Here is a 17,000-nt window from a genome sequence, read left to right on the forward strand (position 1 = left end):
TAAGCTATTTGGACATAAATGATGGACATTACCGAACAAAACAAACATTTCTTGTAAGTGGAGTCCTGGGAGTGCATTCCGACGAAGATCAGCAAAGGTAAGTGAAGATTTATAATATATTTATGATTTTGTTGACTGCACAATTTGGCAGGTAACTGATGGCTTCCTTTTGTGGCTGAACGCTGTTCTCAGATTATTGAATATTGTGCTTTTGCCATAAGCTTTTTGAAATCTGACACAGCGTTGCATTAATTTAATTCTATGTAAAACATGTATCTTTCATCAAAGTTTATGATGAGTATTTATGTTATTTGACGTGCTCTGCAATTTCTCCGGATTAGGAGGCATTTCTGAACATGGCCAATGTTAACTGAGGTTTTTGGATATAAATATGAACTTTATCGAACAAAACATATATGTATTGGTAACATGAAGTCCTATAGTGTCATCTGATGAAGATCACATAAGGTTAGTGATTATTTTATCTCTATTTTCTGCTTTTTGTGACTCCTGTCTTTGGCTGGAAAAATGGCTGTGTTTTTCTGTGGATTTGGTGGTGACCTAACTTAAGTCTCCTCAGGTTCCCTGGTATTGGATTCTCCCGGCTCCAGCAACACAATCCCCTCATTGACTGGTCTGCTGGTGCCATCATGGGCTGGAGCCCGTTCTGCCACGCACATTGCCTGAAGTCAGCGCAAGCAGAGGGGCTCGGAAATTGCCCCGGACCTCTCCGCCATTCCTGAGTGTACTTCCAAGACCTCTGGGAGGTCTTCAGTAAGGCCCAGCCACGTCGCTTACGCCCACTGACCCTATGACTGGGGATCGACCTTCTCCCAGGCACCACTCGCCCCGGGACTACTGTACTCTGTCAGGTCCGGAGACCAAGGTTATGGCGATCTACATTGAGGACTCCCTAGCTGCAGTGTACCTCCGTCCTTCTGCCTCCCTGCCGACAATTGTCAAACCCCCCGCCCCTGCATGACTACCAAGTCTCAACAAAACGTGAAGACCGCTACCCCTAACCTCATCTCCTCGCCTTCGAGTCGCTCCAGTGTTCTCCAAGCTGGACCTATGGAACGCCTACCACCTGGTGCGGCTACGGGAAGGGAGAGTGGAAGACTGCCTTCAACGCAGTCACTATGAGTATCTGTTCATTACCATTTGGCCTTACAAACGCCCCTGCTCCTGTTCCAGGCTCTGGTTAATGATGTTATCCGTGACATGTTAACCGGTTAGTCTTGTCGACCTTGATGAATCCTCGTCTTCTCCCTTCGCCAAAGAACACGTGCTCCACGTCAACAGGTTCTCCAACACCTCCTGGAGAACTAGCTTTTTGTGAAAGCAGGGAAGTGCGAATTCCAGTGCTCCACCATCCCTTTCTGAATTACATCATCGCTGCAGGGAGTGTACAGATGGTTCCTGGAAAGGTGAGAGTGGTGGGGATTGGCCCCGGCCTACCATTCAGGGTGCAGCTGCAATGTTTCCTGGGATTCCCATATTTTTTCCGGGGTACAGCACCCTGGCTTCCCGCCTGTCTGCACTCACTCTCCCAAGGTTTCGTTCCTTGGTCCCCAGCTGCTGACCGGGCATTCCGGGATCTCAAACACCGCTTCACCACAGCGCCCATCTTGTTCATCCTGACCTGACCCGCCAGTTGTGGTGGAGGCCGATTGTTTCGGGTGGCGGCTGTCCTGTGCCACGTTCTGCCCTGGACCTCAAGTTGCTCCCTACGTCTTCTCCCACTGCCTCAATGCCACAGAGAGGAACTACAAAGTGGGAATTGTGAGCTTCTCACGGTGAAGATGGCGTTGGCGTGGAGGCACTGGTTGGAGGGGCGGAACATCCGTTCATTGTGTGGAAGAACCTGTAATGTAGATCTTGACATATCTTCACACCGCCAAGCGCCTCAATTCCAGGCAAGCTAGGTGGGTCCTGCTGTTCACCCGGTTCAACTTCTCCCTCTTATACCGGCCGGGATCCCAGAATGTCAGGATCGCTGTACGCCGATGTATCACACTTGTAAATGTAGATCCTTAAACACCCCCAAACAGGGAAACAGATCCAATCAAAGGTGTATCACGTGCTCCACTAAGGCAGTTATTTATCTTTAACTTGTCCTTGTGGTAAAAATTGATGTGGGTCAAACAAAGCGCAATTAAAAGTACGTATCTCGGAGCATCGTAGCACCATTAGGTGCAAGAACTCGACTTACCCAGTTGCGGCCCACTTTTTGGAAGAAAACCACTCGATTTCGTCTCTAAGTTATATTGGCATCGAACATGTCACCCTCCCTAGGAGAGGGGTGACCTCGACAATTTATTGTTAAAACGAGATGCTGCTGGATCTTTAATTAAAAGACTTTGATCTGAAGCCATTCTTGGATTATTGTGATTTTGCTATTGTAAATGTTTGCAGGCTTATGTAGCCAAATTGTATCTAGATAGTGTACTATCCATTATGTTTTTGTATGCTATTTTAATACATGAGAAATTAACCAAGATATCAGGCCACACCCGGCCATGATCACAGACACCTGTGTGTGTCTTTGACACTATATAAATGAGTCATCCCGCAGTGTTTGTCATTATACCTGATGAAGACAGCTTGTCTGTCGAAACATTGGACATAAATATTTTTGCATCTGAGCTCCTAGAGTGTGCAGCTCTCCTTTATTTTTCAATGAACTTCTATACCATATAAAAAATTGAAAATGGTCTCTTGACATGTATCATGTTGATAACCATGTATTGTATTAATCAAATGATAGTAATTGATTGAAAAAGTTGATACTTACAGACGAAGCTGAGTTGAAACTCTAAGCTCAGCACTTTGTCCAGGGCGGCGTGAGTGACCACACAGCCATAGATCACATTCTGGTCGTCCACCAAAGGGATAAATTTCAAGATGTTGACCGCCCAGTAGGTCCCTTCTGGGGTGCGGTCGACCGCTGTGACTGCTGCTCTAGCTGGACCACCTCCCCAGCTCTGGTCCAGGAGAAGTAGATGAGTGGAGGGCTAAAACCCTCTGCAATACACTGAAGCTCACTCTTCACATCCAGTACCACCATTGTGGAGGGAATGGAGAGAGTGGGTGGAACTAAGAAATGAGAGAGATTCATTTATTTGATTTCATGGTGAAGCGTTCAGATTCACAAACCAGTTGTGTCCAATGTTTTACTTAACTTCCCATCATCTGTTTCCCTTACTTGTCTGAGAGAACTGGATACATGAATGTCACACGAGGGAACAACTACAAATTAGAAACTACTTAATGGCATCCTTTCCTTTCTCCCTTTAGTGAATGTTATTGATTGGTGAAAGCTGTGAAGAGGACCTCATGTTTTTACCTATCCAAACATGTTAGATCATTCAATACGTCACGGAAGTGTGGAAGAGAGGTATTTTAGCAGGGCCTTAGGACTAATTTAAAACTGAAAGGACTACGAAAGACTTACTTTTGATGTCCAATGTGACATTGCTGGAGTGTAGCTCGGAGACTTGTATCTGACTTTACACTCATACACGCCCTGTTGGTCAAGAAGTGGCATTAAGTACAGTCAGAGGAAAGGCCCATTGACAAATAAACTGGTGTCCCAACTAAGCCTTTCGCACATGTTGTCTCTGTCGTCGCTCGAAGGCTATTGATGATCCGTTGAATACAACTGATCCCCAGGAGAGAGTCGCCTACAGGAGGACTGAGCTGAATAGAACAGGGAGGGGGCGAAGCAGTATATGGCCGGACCCAAACTTCAGTGAGGAGCTGAAAGAAAAGAGAGATTGTAAAAATGATATCAGTGGTCTATATACATTTCATAAAGGTTTTGTCCTTATTGACAAACAAAAGTATCATCAGAGATGGACAAACCCATCACAAATGTATCTAGTTACAAAATACGCTTAAGACCACAACGTACTAAAGTAAAATACAAAAATACTGGTGTGCCGAAAAAATATTATATATAAAATAATTCTATTTTTATTTTCTAATCCGTAAAGGGGGAAACTGTCATGCATTTTGGGATATAACAACAAAAATTAAGTTACTTCAAACAACAAAACACTGTTTTTTACTCCCTCTCATACTATGTGCACTAATGGTCGGTAGAACACCAGAATATGTATACAATTATTTTTACCATGCTGCTGGACGCTCCTCTCCTCTGTTTCATCATAAAACAAAAACAATAACAAATGTCTGGGTCGAACATGGCGTGTTCTCCCCTTGACGGATTTCAGCATTAAAATAGTTATACATAAACTTGTGACCCTTGGCTAACACGCTATGAGCAGTACCAAAATTCCAGTTAATTGACAAGTTCACGGCGTGTTAATCTTCAGAGCTTTGTGGCACCCTTTTAGTCCAAATTCGCTGCACTGGTGTCAGAAATGAGATACCGTACCTTGCCATGGACATGATGTTATCAGAGGTGCAGTAGGTTAAGAATAGAGCATGGCACTCATATCCGAATGAGAGTGTGTAGTGATCGTGTGGCAATAACATTGTGTGTGTTCGTTTCAAAGTTGAGTTCCTTCCCACTTTGGTCCAAATTCACCCCATTATCCTCACTCTGGAAGTGCTTCCTGTGCATACAAGTTTATTTCAAGGTCCTCCACTCATCCATCAAACACCTCTTATGGCCTCACACTAGTGCCATCAGACTTCTGATACCAATGCAGCAAATTTGGTGTGACGAGGGCCACAACATTTTGAAGTGCTATAAACAATGGTAGAAACGAATTTTTAGTAATTGAAAATGCAAAATACCATCTCTGAAGTATCTTACTACAATGACATGTTTTTTAGGCCTTTCAAATACAAATGACCAAATACTCAAAACGAATTGAAAACATATGTCAAATACATGTAACAGAAATACTACTCTCTGAGTATCAGCAACGTCTTAATTATGAAGATATGTGAAGTTCAACATGAAAGCTCAGTTGATGAAACATTAGTTAATTCAGTGAATTTAGAGCAGATTTACTTATCCCAGCAGACCACAATCAATCGATAAATCAATCAGATGTATTTTATAAAGCACTCTTTACATCAGCAGTTGTCACAAAGTGTTTTACAGATTCGCAGCCTAAAACCCCAAAGAGCAAGCAATGCAGAGGCAGAAGCACTGTGGCTAGGGAAAACTCCTATAAAGCAAAAAACCTAAGAAGAATCAGGCTCCAAGGGGTGGCCAGTCCTTTTCTGGCGGTACCAGGTAGAGATTTAAGATACTCATGTGGCCAGATCATTTTCCAAGACATCAAATGTTCCTATATTTATTTTTTACCAGGCAAGTCAGTTAAGAACAAATTCTTTGTTTTCAATGACAGCCTAGGTAGACTGCTTGTTCAGGGGCAGAACAACAGATTATTACCTTGTCAGCTCAGGGATTTGATCTGCAACCTTTCAGTTACTAGTCCAACGCTTTACCACAAGGCTACTTGCCTAGTAGATTACCAGCAGTGTCAAATTAATAACCATGATGGCTATAGAGGGTGCAACACTCAACGCTTCAAGATTCAGGTCAGTTGGCCTTTCATAGTCAGGCATTCAAACCACAACGTAAGAATGGTAGCAGGTTGACGTTATTGTCATGAATCTTGTCCTGGCGCAGAACTGAGTGATTTCCCCCTGAGATAGGCCAGCTGCAAAGTCAAAAAATTGGCTAGATTGTAATATTTTTTAATTCAGAGTTAAGGCATTAGGTTAGCAGTGTAATTAAGGTTAGGGTTAAAGGTTAGATTTAAAAAATATTTATGACTTTGTGGCTGTGCCAGCTACTGACCACCTGCAGAGCTGCTTTCCAGAACAAGATTCATGATAAAAAATGTTAACCTGCAGAATGGTATCAGATGTATGGTATCCTATGGCAAACACATTCCTGACTGTTGCTTGTTCCACGAGTGGAATTTCTTGAGAAATACATATAAACAGCCATTGTCATTAAAGCAATCAAGAGGAAACACCAAACCAGAGATAAAATAAACTAAACAACTTACAACAAAATGTTAGAACAGCACAATATATTGTTGTGAAAAGCATGCATTCCTATTGGCTTTGAACACATAGTAGGCCTACAGTACATGTATGCAATTTCACAACACACAAAATCTAAACCATCAAGTTAAAGAGGAGGAGGTTGGTGAAATTCCATTTCATACTTTCTTCCCAGGACTTTCTTCTCACCTCTGACCAACATTCTCTCTCAAAAGGTCAAATAGCCTCAATTTTGCAGAATGCTATATATAGGGTAAATATAGCTAGGTAAATACAATACGAAGCTGATGAGCTGATGACGGAGACGAGATGGTTCCACTACAGGAACACTGGTAAGGCTGGTTCCCTATTTAATAAATAACAAGCGCTATAAACATTTGTCGATAGGTTAAAGGCAAGCCGTGAAGTTTATACTTGAGGAGAAGGGAGTGTAATATTAGCACAACTTTCAGAAATGATGGATGAGATGGGGGAGTGACCAGGAGAGCGGAAGGAGAGGAGAGGAGAGAGAAAAAGAACAGAGCTGTGTGGCTTAGTTGGTAGGTTGTTGGTGATTCGAATCCCAACTGGGCCACCCATTCGAAAATGTATGCGTGCACTACCGTTAAATTGCTTTGGATAAAAGCGCCTGCTAAAAGGCATAGTTATAGTAGGAATCTTGATAAAAGAGAAGATCTGATTAGTGACCTAAGACTCCTAAGATCAGTGTCTGACCTGTAAAGAGAGATGGACCTTGGCTCACTGGTAGGAGAAAGAAATCTGGTGGGCCATACAGAGAACTTTTCCTCACCCCTTATTCGCACCCCTTTTCATGCAATTTTGCTATGGGGGAATCAGTCAATCTCTCCGGGTACTCATCGACTGTGGCTGAGAGCTTTATGGATGCTACCTTGGCTTCTGAGCTGAACATCCCTACAGCCCCTCTCCATTCCCATGGACGTTAGAGCACTGGACGGGCGCTCTATATGCCGGGTCACCCACAATACCACCCCCATCAACCTACGTGTGTCAGGGAACCACAGCGAGACAATCCAATTCCTGCTTGTTAAACTTCTTATGGCTGCAGGGGCAGTATTGAGTAGGTTGGATGAAAGGTGCCCAGAGGTGCCCAGAGTAAACTGCCTGCTCCTCAGTCCCAGTTGCTAATATATGCATATTATTATTAGTATTGGATAGAAAACACTCTGAAGTTTCTAAAACTGTTTGAATGATGTCTGTGAGCATAACAGAACTCATATGGCAGGCAAAAACCCGAGAAGAAATCCAAGCAGGAAGTGGGAAATCTGAGGTTGGTCGATTTTCAACTCATCACCTATCCAATACACAGTGGGATATGGATCAGTTTGCACTTCCTACGGATTCCACTAGATGTCAACAGTCTGTAGAACCTTGTCTGATGCTTCTACTGTGAGGTGGGGCCGGGCCGAAGGAGACAGGAATGAGTCAGGTCTACCATGAGCTGACCATGCTCTGACCATGCGCGTTCACATGAGAGGGAGCTCTGTTCCATCGCACATCTGAAGTCAATGGAATTCTCCGGTTGGAACGTTATTGAAGATTTATGTTAAAAACATACTAAAGATTGATTCAATACATCATTTGACATGTTTCTACTGACTGTTACGGAACCTTTTGACATTTCGTCTGCTTTTAGTGAACGCGCTTCCTGACTTTGGATTTGCTTACCAAACACGCTAACAAAAATAGCTATTTGGACATAAATGATGGACATTACCGAACAAAACAAACATTTCTTGTGGAAGTGGGAGTCCTGGGAGTGCATTCCGACGAAGATCAGCAAAGGTAAGTGAAGATTTATAATGTTATTTATGAGTTTTGTTGACTGCACAATTTGGCGGGTAACTGAATGGCTTCCTTTTGTGGCTGAACYCTGTTCTCAGATTATTGAATATTGTGCTTTTGCCGTAAAGCTTTTTGAAATCTGACACAGCTGTTGCATTAATTTAATTCTATGTAAAACATGTATCTTTCATCAAAGCTTATGATGAGTATTTATGTTATTTGACGTGGCTCTGCAATTTCTCCGGATATTGGAGGCATTTCTGAACATGGCACCAATGTTAACTGAGGTTTTTGGATATAAATATGAACTTCATCGAACAAAACATATATGTATTGTTTAACATGAAGTCCTATGAGTGTCATCTGATGAAGATCATCAAAGGTTAGTGATTCATTTTATCTCTATTTCTGCTTTTTGTGACTCCTGTCTTTGGCTGGAAAAATGGCTGTGTTTTTCTGTGATTTGGCGGTGACCTAACATAATCGTTTGTGGTGCTTTCGCTGTAAAGCCTTTTTGACATCGGACACTGTGGTGGGATTAACAAGAAGTGTATCTTTAAAATGGTGTGAAATACTTGTATGCTTGAGGAATTTTAATTATGAGATTTCTGTTGTTTGAATTTGGCGCCCTGCACTTTCACTGACTGTTGTCATATCGATCCCGTTAACGGGATTGCAGCCATAAGAACTTAAGTCTCCTCAGGTTCCCGTGGTATTGGGATTCTCCCGGCTCCAGCGACACAATCCCCTCATTGACTGGTCTGTTGGTGCCATCATGGGCTGGAGCCCGTTCTGCCACGCCCATTGCCTGAAGTCAGCGCAAGGGGCTCGGAAGTTGCCCCGGACCTCTCCGCCATTCCTGAGTGTACCAAGACCTCTGGGAGGTCTTCAGTAAGGCCCAAGCCACTTCGCTTACGCCGCACTGACACTATGACTGGGGATCGACCTTCTCCCAGGCACCACTCCGCCCCGGGGACTACTGTACTCTGTCAGGTCCGGAGACCAAGGTTATGGCGATCTACATTGAGGACTCCCTAGCTGCAGTGTACCTCCGTCCTTCTGCTTCCCCCTGCCGACGCAGTGTTCTTTGTGGAGAAGGACAAAACCCTGCGCCCATGCATTGACTACCAAGGTCTCAACAAAACGGTGAAGACCCGCTACCCCCTAATCCTCATCTCCTCAGCCTTCGAGTCGCTCCAGTGTTCTCCAAGCTGGACCTACGGAACACCTACCACCTGGTGCGGCTACGGGAAGGGGACGAGTGGAAGACTGCCTTCAACGCGGTCACTATGAGTATCTGTTCATACCATTTGGCCTTACCAACGCCCCTGCTCTGATCCAGGCTCTGGTTAATGATGTTATCCGTGACATGTTTAACCGGTTAGTCTTCGTCGACCTTGATGGTATCCTCGTCTTCTCCCGCTTCGCCAAAGAACACGTGCTCCACGTCCGACAGGTTCTCCAACACCTCCTGGAGAACTAGCTTTTTGTGAAAGCAGGGAAGTGCGAATTCCAGTGCTCCACCATCCCCTTTCTGAGTTACATCATCGCTGCAGGGAGTGTACAGATGGTTCCTGGAATGGTGAGAGCGGTGGTGGATTGGCCCCGGCCTACCATCCAGAGTGCAGCTGCAATGTTTCCTGGGATTCACCATCTTTTATCCGGGGTACAGCACCCTGGCTTCCCGCCTGTCTGCACTCACCTCTCCCAAGGTTCTGTTCTGTTCACTTCAGATCTCAGCTGCTGACCGGGCATTCCGGGATCTCAAACACTGCTTCACCACAGCTCCCATCTTAGTTCATCCTGACCTGACCCGCCAGTTGTGGTGGAGGCCGATTGTTTCGGGTGGCGGCAGTCCTGTCCCAACGTTCTGCCCTGGACCTCAAGTTGCATCCCTACGTCTTCTCCCACCGCGTCAATGCCACAGAGAGGAACTACAAAGTGGGGAATCGTGAGCTTCTCACGGTGAAGATGGCGTTGGCGTGGAGGCACTGGTTGGAGGGGGCGGAACATCTGTTCATTGTGTGGAAGAACCTGTAAATGTAGATCTTGACATATCTTCACACCGCCAAGCGCCTCAATTCCAGGCAAGCGAGGTGGGTCCTGCTGTTCACCCGGTTCAACTTCTCCCTCTTATACCGGCCGGGATCCCAGAATGTCAGGATNAGGTTAGTGATTAATTTTATCTCTATTTCTGCTTTTTGTGACTCCTGTCTTTGGCTGGAAAAATGGCTGTGTTTTTCTGTGATTTGGTGGTGACCTAACTTAAGTCTCCTCAGGTTCCCGTGGTATTGGGATTCTCCCGGCTCCAGCAACACAATCCCCTCATTGACTGGTCTGCTGGTGCCATCATGGGCTGGAGCCCGTTCTGCCACGCACATTGCCTGAAGTCAGCGCAACCTGCCCCAGGACATCTTCCTGGGGGCTCGGAAATTGCCCCGGACCTCTCCGCCATTCCTGAGTGTACCTCTTCCTGATAAGACCTCTGGGAGGTCTTCAGTAAGGCCCAGGCCACGTCGCTTACGCCACACTGACCCTATGACTGTGGGATCGACCTTCTCCCAGGCACCACTCTGCCCCGGGGACTACTGTACTCTGTCAGGTCCGGAGACCAAGGTTATGGCGATCTACATTGAGGACTCCCTAGCTGCAGTGTTCCTCTGTCCTTCTGCCTCCCCCTGCCGACAAAACCCTGCGCCCATGCATCGACTACCAAGTTCTCAACAAAACGATGAAGAGCCGCTACCCCCTAACCCTCATCTCCTCGGCCTTCGAGTCGCTCCAGTGTTCTCCAAGCTGGACCTATGGAACGCCTACCACCTGGTGCGGCTACGGGAAGGGGATGAGTGGAAGACTGCCTTCAACGCAGTCACTATGAGTATCTGTTCATACCATTTGGCCTTACAAACGCCCCTGCTCTGTTCCAGGCTCTGGTTAATGATGTTATCCGTGACATGTTGAACCGGTTAGTCTTTGTCGACCTTGATGACATCCTCGTCTTCTCCCGTTTCGCCAAAGAACACGTGCTCCACGTCAAACAGGTTCTCCAACACCTCCTGGAGAACTAGCTTTTTGTGAAAGCAGGGAAGTGCGAATTCCAGTGCTCCACCATCCCCTTTCTGAATTACATCATCGCTGCAGGGAGTGTACAGATGGTTCCTGGAAAGGTGAGAGTGGTGGTGGATTGGCCCCGGCCTACCATTCAGGGTGCAGCTGCAATGTTTCCTGGGATTCGCCATATTTTATCCGGGGTACAGCACCCTGGCTTCCCGCCTGTCTGCACTCACCTCTCCCAAGGTTTCGTTCCCTTGGTCCCCAGCTGCTGACCGGGCATTCCGGGATCTCAAACACCGCTTCACCACAGCGCCCATCTTGGTTCATCCTGACCTGACCCGCCAGTTGTGGTGGAGGCCGATTGTTTCGGGTGGCGGCTGTCCTGTGCCAGCGTTCTGCCCTGGACCTCAAGTTGCATCCCTACGTCTTCTCCCACTGCCTCAATGCCACAGAGAGGAACTACAAAGTGGGGAATTGTGAGCTTCTCACGGTGAAGATGGCGTTGGCGTGGAGGCACTGGTTGGAGGGGGCGGAACATCCGTTCATTGTGTGGAAGAACCTGTAAATGTAGATCTTGACATATCTTCACACCGCCAAGCGCCTCAATTCCAGGCAAGCTAGGTGGGTCCTGCTGTTCACCCGGTTCAACTTCTCCCTCTTATACCGGCCGGGATCCCAGAATGTCAGGATGCGCTGTCACGCCGATGTATCACACTTGTAAATGTAGATCCTTCAAACACCCCCAAACAGGGAAACAGATCCCAATCAAAGGTGTTATCACGTGCTCCACTAAGGCAGTTATTTATCTTATAACTTGTGTTAAACTTGTGTCTCCTTGTGGTAAAAATGATGTGGGTAAAACAAAGCGCGAATTAAAAGTACGTATCTCGGAGCATCGTAGCACCATTAGGTGCAAGAACTCGACTTACCCAGTTGCGGCCCACTTTTTGGAAGAAAACCACTCGATTTCGTCTCTAAGTTATATTGGCATCGAACATGTCACCCTCCCTAGGAGAGGGGGTGACCTCGACAATTTATTGTTAAAACGAGATGCTGCCTGGATCTTTAATTGAAAGACTTTGATCTGAAGCCATTCTTGGGATTATTGTGATTTTGCTATTGTAAATGTTTGCAGGCTTATGTAGCCAAATTGTATCTATGATAGTGTACTATCCATTTATGTTTTTGTATGCTATTTTAATACATGAGAATTAACCAATGATATCAGGCCACACCCGGCCATGATCACAGACACCTGTGTGTGTCTTTGGACACTATATAAATGAGTCATCCCGCAGTGTTTGTCATTATACCCTGATGAAGACAGCTTGTCTGTCGAAACATTGGACATAAATATTTTTGCATCTGAGCTCCTAGAGTGTGCAGCTCTCCTTTATTTTTCAATGAACTTCTATACCATATAAAAAATTAGAAAATGGTCTCTTGACATGTATCATGTTGATAACCATGTATTGTATTAATCAAATGATAGTAATTGATTGAAAAAGTTGATACTTACAGACAAAGCTGAGTTGAAACTCTAAGCTCAGCASTTTGTCCAGGGCGGCGTGAGTGACCACACAGCCATAGATCACATTCTGGTCGTCCACCAAAGGGATAAATTTCAAGATGTTGACCGCCCAGTAGGTCCCTTCTGGGGTGCGGTCGACCGCTGTGYCTGCTTGCTCTAGCTGGACCACCTCCCCAGCTCTGGTCCAGGAGAAGTAGATGAGTGGAGGGCTAAAACCCTCTGCAATACACTGAAGCTCACTCTTCACATCCAGTACCACCATRGTGGAGGGAATGGAGAGAGTGGGTGGAACTAAGAAATGAGAGAGATTCATTTATTTGATTTCARGGTGAAGCGTTCAGATTCACATAACCAGTTGTGTCCAATGTTTTTTACTTAACTTCCCATCATCTGTTGCCCTTACTTGTCTGAGAGAACTGGATACATGAATGTCACARGAGGGAACAACTACAAATTAGAAAKTACTTAATGGCATCCTTTCCTTTCTCCCTTTAGTGAATGTTATTGGATTGGTGAAAGCTGTGAAGAGGACCTCATGTTTTTACCTYTCCAAACATGTTAGATCATTCAATACGTCACGGAAGTGTGGAAGAGAGGTATTTTAGCAGGGCCTTAGAKCTAATTTAAAACTGAAAGGACTACGAAAGATGTCCAATGTGACATTGACATTACCTTTGATGTCCAATGTGACATTGCTGGAGTGTAGCTCGGAGACYTTGTATCTGACTTTACACTCATACACGCCCTGTTGGTCAAGAGTGGCATTAAGTACAGTCAGKGAGAAGGTCCCATTGACAAATAAACTGGTGTCCCAACTGAAGCCTTTGTCGACATGGTTGTRGTCTGTCGTCTCGAAGGAGGCTATATGAGATCCGTTGAAGGTCCAACTGATCCCCAGGAGAGAGTCGCCTACAGGAGGGACTGAGATAGAACAGGGGAGAAGGGCAGACGTATATGGCCGGACCCAAACTTCAGTTGAGGAGACTGAAAGAAAGAGTGAAAAAATTTGAAAATATCAGTGGTCTATATACATGTTCATAAAGGTTTTGTCCTTATTGACAAACAAAAGTATCATCAGAGATGGACAAAGACACATCAAAATGTATCTAGTTACAAAATACGCTTAAGACCAACGTACTAAAGTAAAATACAAAATACTGGTGCCGAAAAAATTATGTAATTAAAATWKATMTATTTTSTATTTTCTAATCCGTAAAGGGGGAAACTGTCATGCCATTTTGGGATATTACAACAAAAATTAAGTTACTTCAAACAACAAACACTGTTTTTTARCCCTCGGACATCATTGCACATGCGATYGAACACCAGAATATGTASTACAATTATTTTTACCATGCTGCTGGACGCTCCTCTCCTCTGTTTCATCAATAAAACAAAAACAATAACAAAGGTGCTGGGTCGAACAGTGGCGGTGTTTCTCCCTTGACGGATTTCAGCTATAAAATAGTTATAAATAAACTTGTGACCCTTGGCTAACACGCTATGAGCAGTACCAAAATTCCAGTTAATTGACARAGTTCACGGCYTGTTAATCTTCAGAGCTTTGTGGCACCCTTWTAGTCCAAATTCGCTGCACTGGTGTCAGAAATGAGATACCGTACCTTGCCATGGACATGATGTTATCAGAGGTGCAGGTAAAAAGGGGTTTGAAAGAAATTAGAGGCATGGCACTCATTATCCGAATGAGAGTGGGTGTAGTGATCGTGTGGCAATAACATTGTGTGTGTTCGCTTTCAAAGTTGAGTTCKCTTCCCACTTTTGGTCCAAATTCARCCCATTATCCTCACTCTGGAAGTGCATTCCTGTGCATACAAGTTTATTTCAAGGTCCTCCACTCATCCATCAACACCTCTTATGGCCTCACACYATWGTGCCATCAGACTTCTGATACCAATGCAGCAAATTTGGRGTGACGAGGGCCACAACATTTTGAAGTGCTATAAACAATGGTAGAAACGTATTTTTAGTAATTTGAAAATGCAAAATACCATTCTCTGAAGTATCTTACTACAATGACATGTTTTTTTAGGCCTTTCAAATACAAATGACCAAATACTCAAAACGAATTGAAATACATATGTCAAATACATGTAACAGAAATACTACCATCTCTGAGTATCAGCAACGTCTTAATTATGAAGATATGTGAAGTTCAACATGAAAGCTCAGTTGATGAAACATTAGTTAATTCAGTGAATTTAGAGCAGATTTACTTATCCCAGCAGACCACAATCAATCGATAAATCAATCAGATGTATTTTATAAAGCACTCTTTACATCAGCAGTTGTCACAAAGTGTTTTACAGATTCGCAGCCTAAAACCCCAAAGAGCAAGCAATGCAGAGGCAGAAGCACTGTGGCTAGGGAAAACTCCCTATAAGGCAAAAACCTAAGAAGAATCAGGCTCCAAGGGGTGGCCAGTCCTTTTCTGGCTGTACCAGGTAGAGATTTAAGACTACATGTGGCCAGATCATTTTCCAAGACATTCAAATGTTCCTATATTTAAATTTTTTTACCAGGCAAGTCAGTTAAGAACAAATTCTTGTTTTCAATGACAGCCTAGGAGCAGTGGGTTGACTGACTTGTTCAGGGGCAGAACAACAGATATTTACCTTGTCAGCTCAGGGATTTGATCTTGCAACCTTTCAGTTACTAGTCCAACGCTTTAACCACAAGGCTACTTGCTGCCTAGTAGATTACCAGCAGTGTCAAATAATAACCATGATGGCTATAGAGGGTGCAACACTTCAACGCTTCAAGATTCAGTGTCAGTTGGCTTTTCATAGTCAGGCATTCAAACCACAACGTAAGAATGGTAGCAGGTTGACGTTTATTGTCATGAATCTTGTCCTGGCGGCAGAACTGAGTGATTTCCCCTGAGATAGGCCAGCTGCAAAGTCAAAATTGGCTAGATTGTAATAATTTTTTTCAATTCATGGTTAGGCATTAGGGTTAGCAGTGTAATTAAGGTTAGGGTTAAGGTTAGAGTTAGATTTAAAATGATATTTTATGACTTTGTGGCTGTGCCAGCTACTGACCACACTGCAGAGCTGCTTCCAGAACAAGATTCATGATAAAAAATGTTAACCTGCAGAATGGTATCAGATGTATGTATCCTATGGCAAACTACATTCCTGACTGTTGCTTGTTCCACGAGTGGAATTTCTTGAGAAATACATATAACAGCCATTGTCATTAAAGCAGTCAAGAGAAACACAAACCAGAGATAAAAACMTACAACAACTTACAACAAAATGTTAGAACAGCAAATTATTGTTGTGAAAAGCATGCATTCCTATTGGCTTTGAACACATAGTAGGCCTACAGTACATGTATGCAATTTCACAACACACAAATCTAAACCATCAAGTTAAAGAGGAGGAGGGTTGGTGAAATTCCATTTCATACTTTCTTTCCAGYCTTTCTTCTCACCTCTGACCAACATCTCTCTCAAAAGGTCAAATTAGCCTCAATTTTGCAGAATGCTATATATAGGGTAAATATAGCTAGGGTAAATACAATACGAAGGCTTGGGAGACAATGTTCCACTACAGGAACACTGGTAAGGCTGGTTCCCTATATTAATAAATAACAAGCGCTATAAACATTTGTCGATAGGATTAAAGGCAAGCCGTGAAGTTTSATACTTGAGGAGAAGGRGAKGTGTTAATATTAGCACAACTTTCAYAATGATGGATGGATGATGGGTGGAGTGACCAGGAGAGCGGAAGGAGAGGAGAGGAGAGAGAAAAAGAACAGAGCTGTGTGGCTTAGTTGGTAGGGTTGTGGATTCGAATCCCACTGGGSCAACCCATTCGAAAATGTATGCGTGCACTACCGTAAATTGCTTTGGATAAAAGCGCCTGCTAAAAGGCATATGTATAGTAGGAATCTTGATAAAGAGAAAGATCTGATTAGTGGACCCTAAGACTCCTAAGATCAGTGTCTGACCTGTAAGAAGAGAGACGATAAGATAGGTAATGAGTGACAACAAACAGAATAATTGATGCATAAACTATCCCTATAAACATGGTTTTGAATGTGAATTATGAGTGAAACCTCAAGATGTGAGATATATTTGCTACATGTTTCTAAAAAGTAAAGAAGGACCTGAAAACTATTCAGAACTATTCTAATACAATACTATTCTCTAAGAAAATGTTTTTAGGGAGTTGGATAGAGCAAAACAAGATTAAATTGTGATATGACTGTTGACATTGTGCTTTTGGAGTACAGTGGCTTGCGAAGGTATTCACGCCCCTTGGAATTTTTCCTATTTTGTTGCCTTACAACTTCATAACTCTGAATATCCTTATAATTTTTGTCCAAAATGAAAAGTCATGCTGTCATACAAGGTTAATAGCTTAATTTTACGACATATAAAGTCGTAAACTCCCGTATAGCCCAGCTCATTGGCTATCTAGCTAGTTTTGTTTGACCCCGATTGGTACTTATTTGACAAAGATACAGTCGTTCCAGTGATGACCGCCCGCGTCATCGGTGTGCCATGAAGGAGTCACTCTCTGACCAAATATGGTGTCCTATAGGATATACTACACCCCTAATGATATAGTGAAGTCTTGTTACCTTCTAGGAT

General features: G+C 43.9%; 1 protein-coding gene across 1 annotated transcript in view; it reads right to left on the reverse strand.

The window, feature by feature from the left end:
- The window catches only part of si:ch211-180a12.2 (uncharacterized), a 71,969-nt gene that overhangs the window by 50,266 nt on the left and 4,703 nt on the right, over window positions 1–17,000 (reverse strand). The window contains exons 2-3 of the mRNA XM_024006710.1: window positions 13,055–13,366; window positions 12,371–12,673 (exon numbers count right to left, since the gene is read on the reverse strand). Of these exons, the coding sequence (XP_023862478.1) occupies window positions 12,371–12,673; window positions 13,055–13,366 (615 nt within the window). The remainder of the gene's footprint in view (window positions 1–12,370; window positions 12,674–13,054; window positions 13,367–17,000) is intronic.

The sequence above is a fragment of the Salvelinus sp. IW2-2015 genome, linkage group LG18, assembly GCF_002910315.2.
Source record: "Salvelinus sp. IW2-2015 linkage group LG18, ASM291031v2, whole genome shotgun sequence".
Classification (NCBI taxonomy): domain Eukaryota; kingdom Metazoa; phylum Chordata; class Actinopteri; order Salmoniformes; family Salmonidae; genus Salvelinus; species Salvelinus sp. IW2-2015.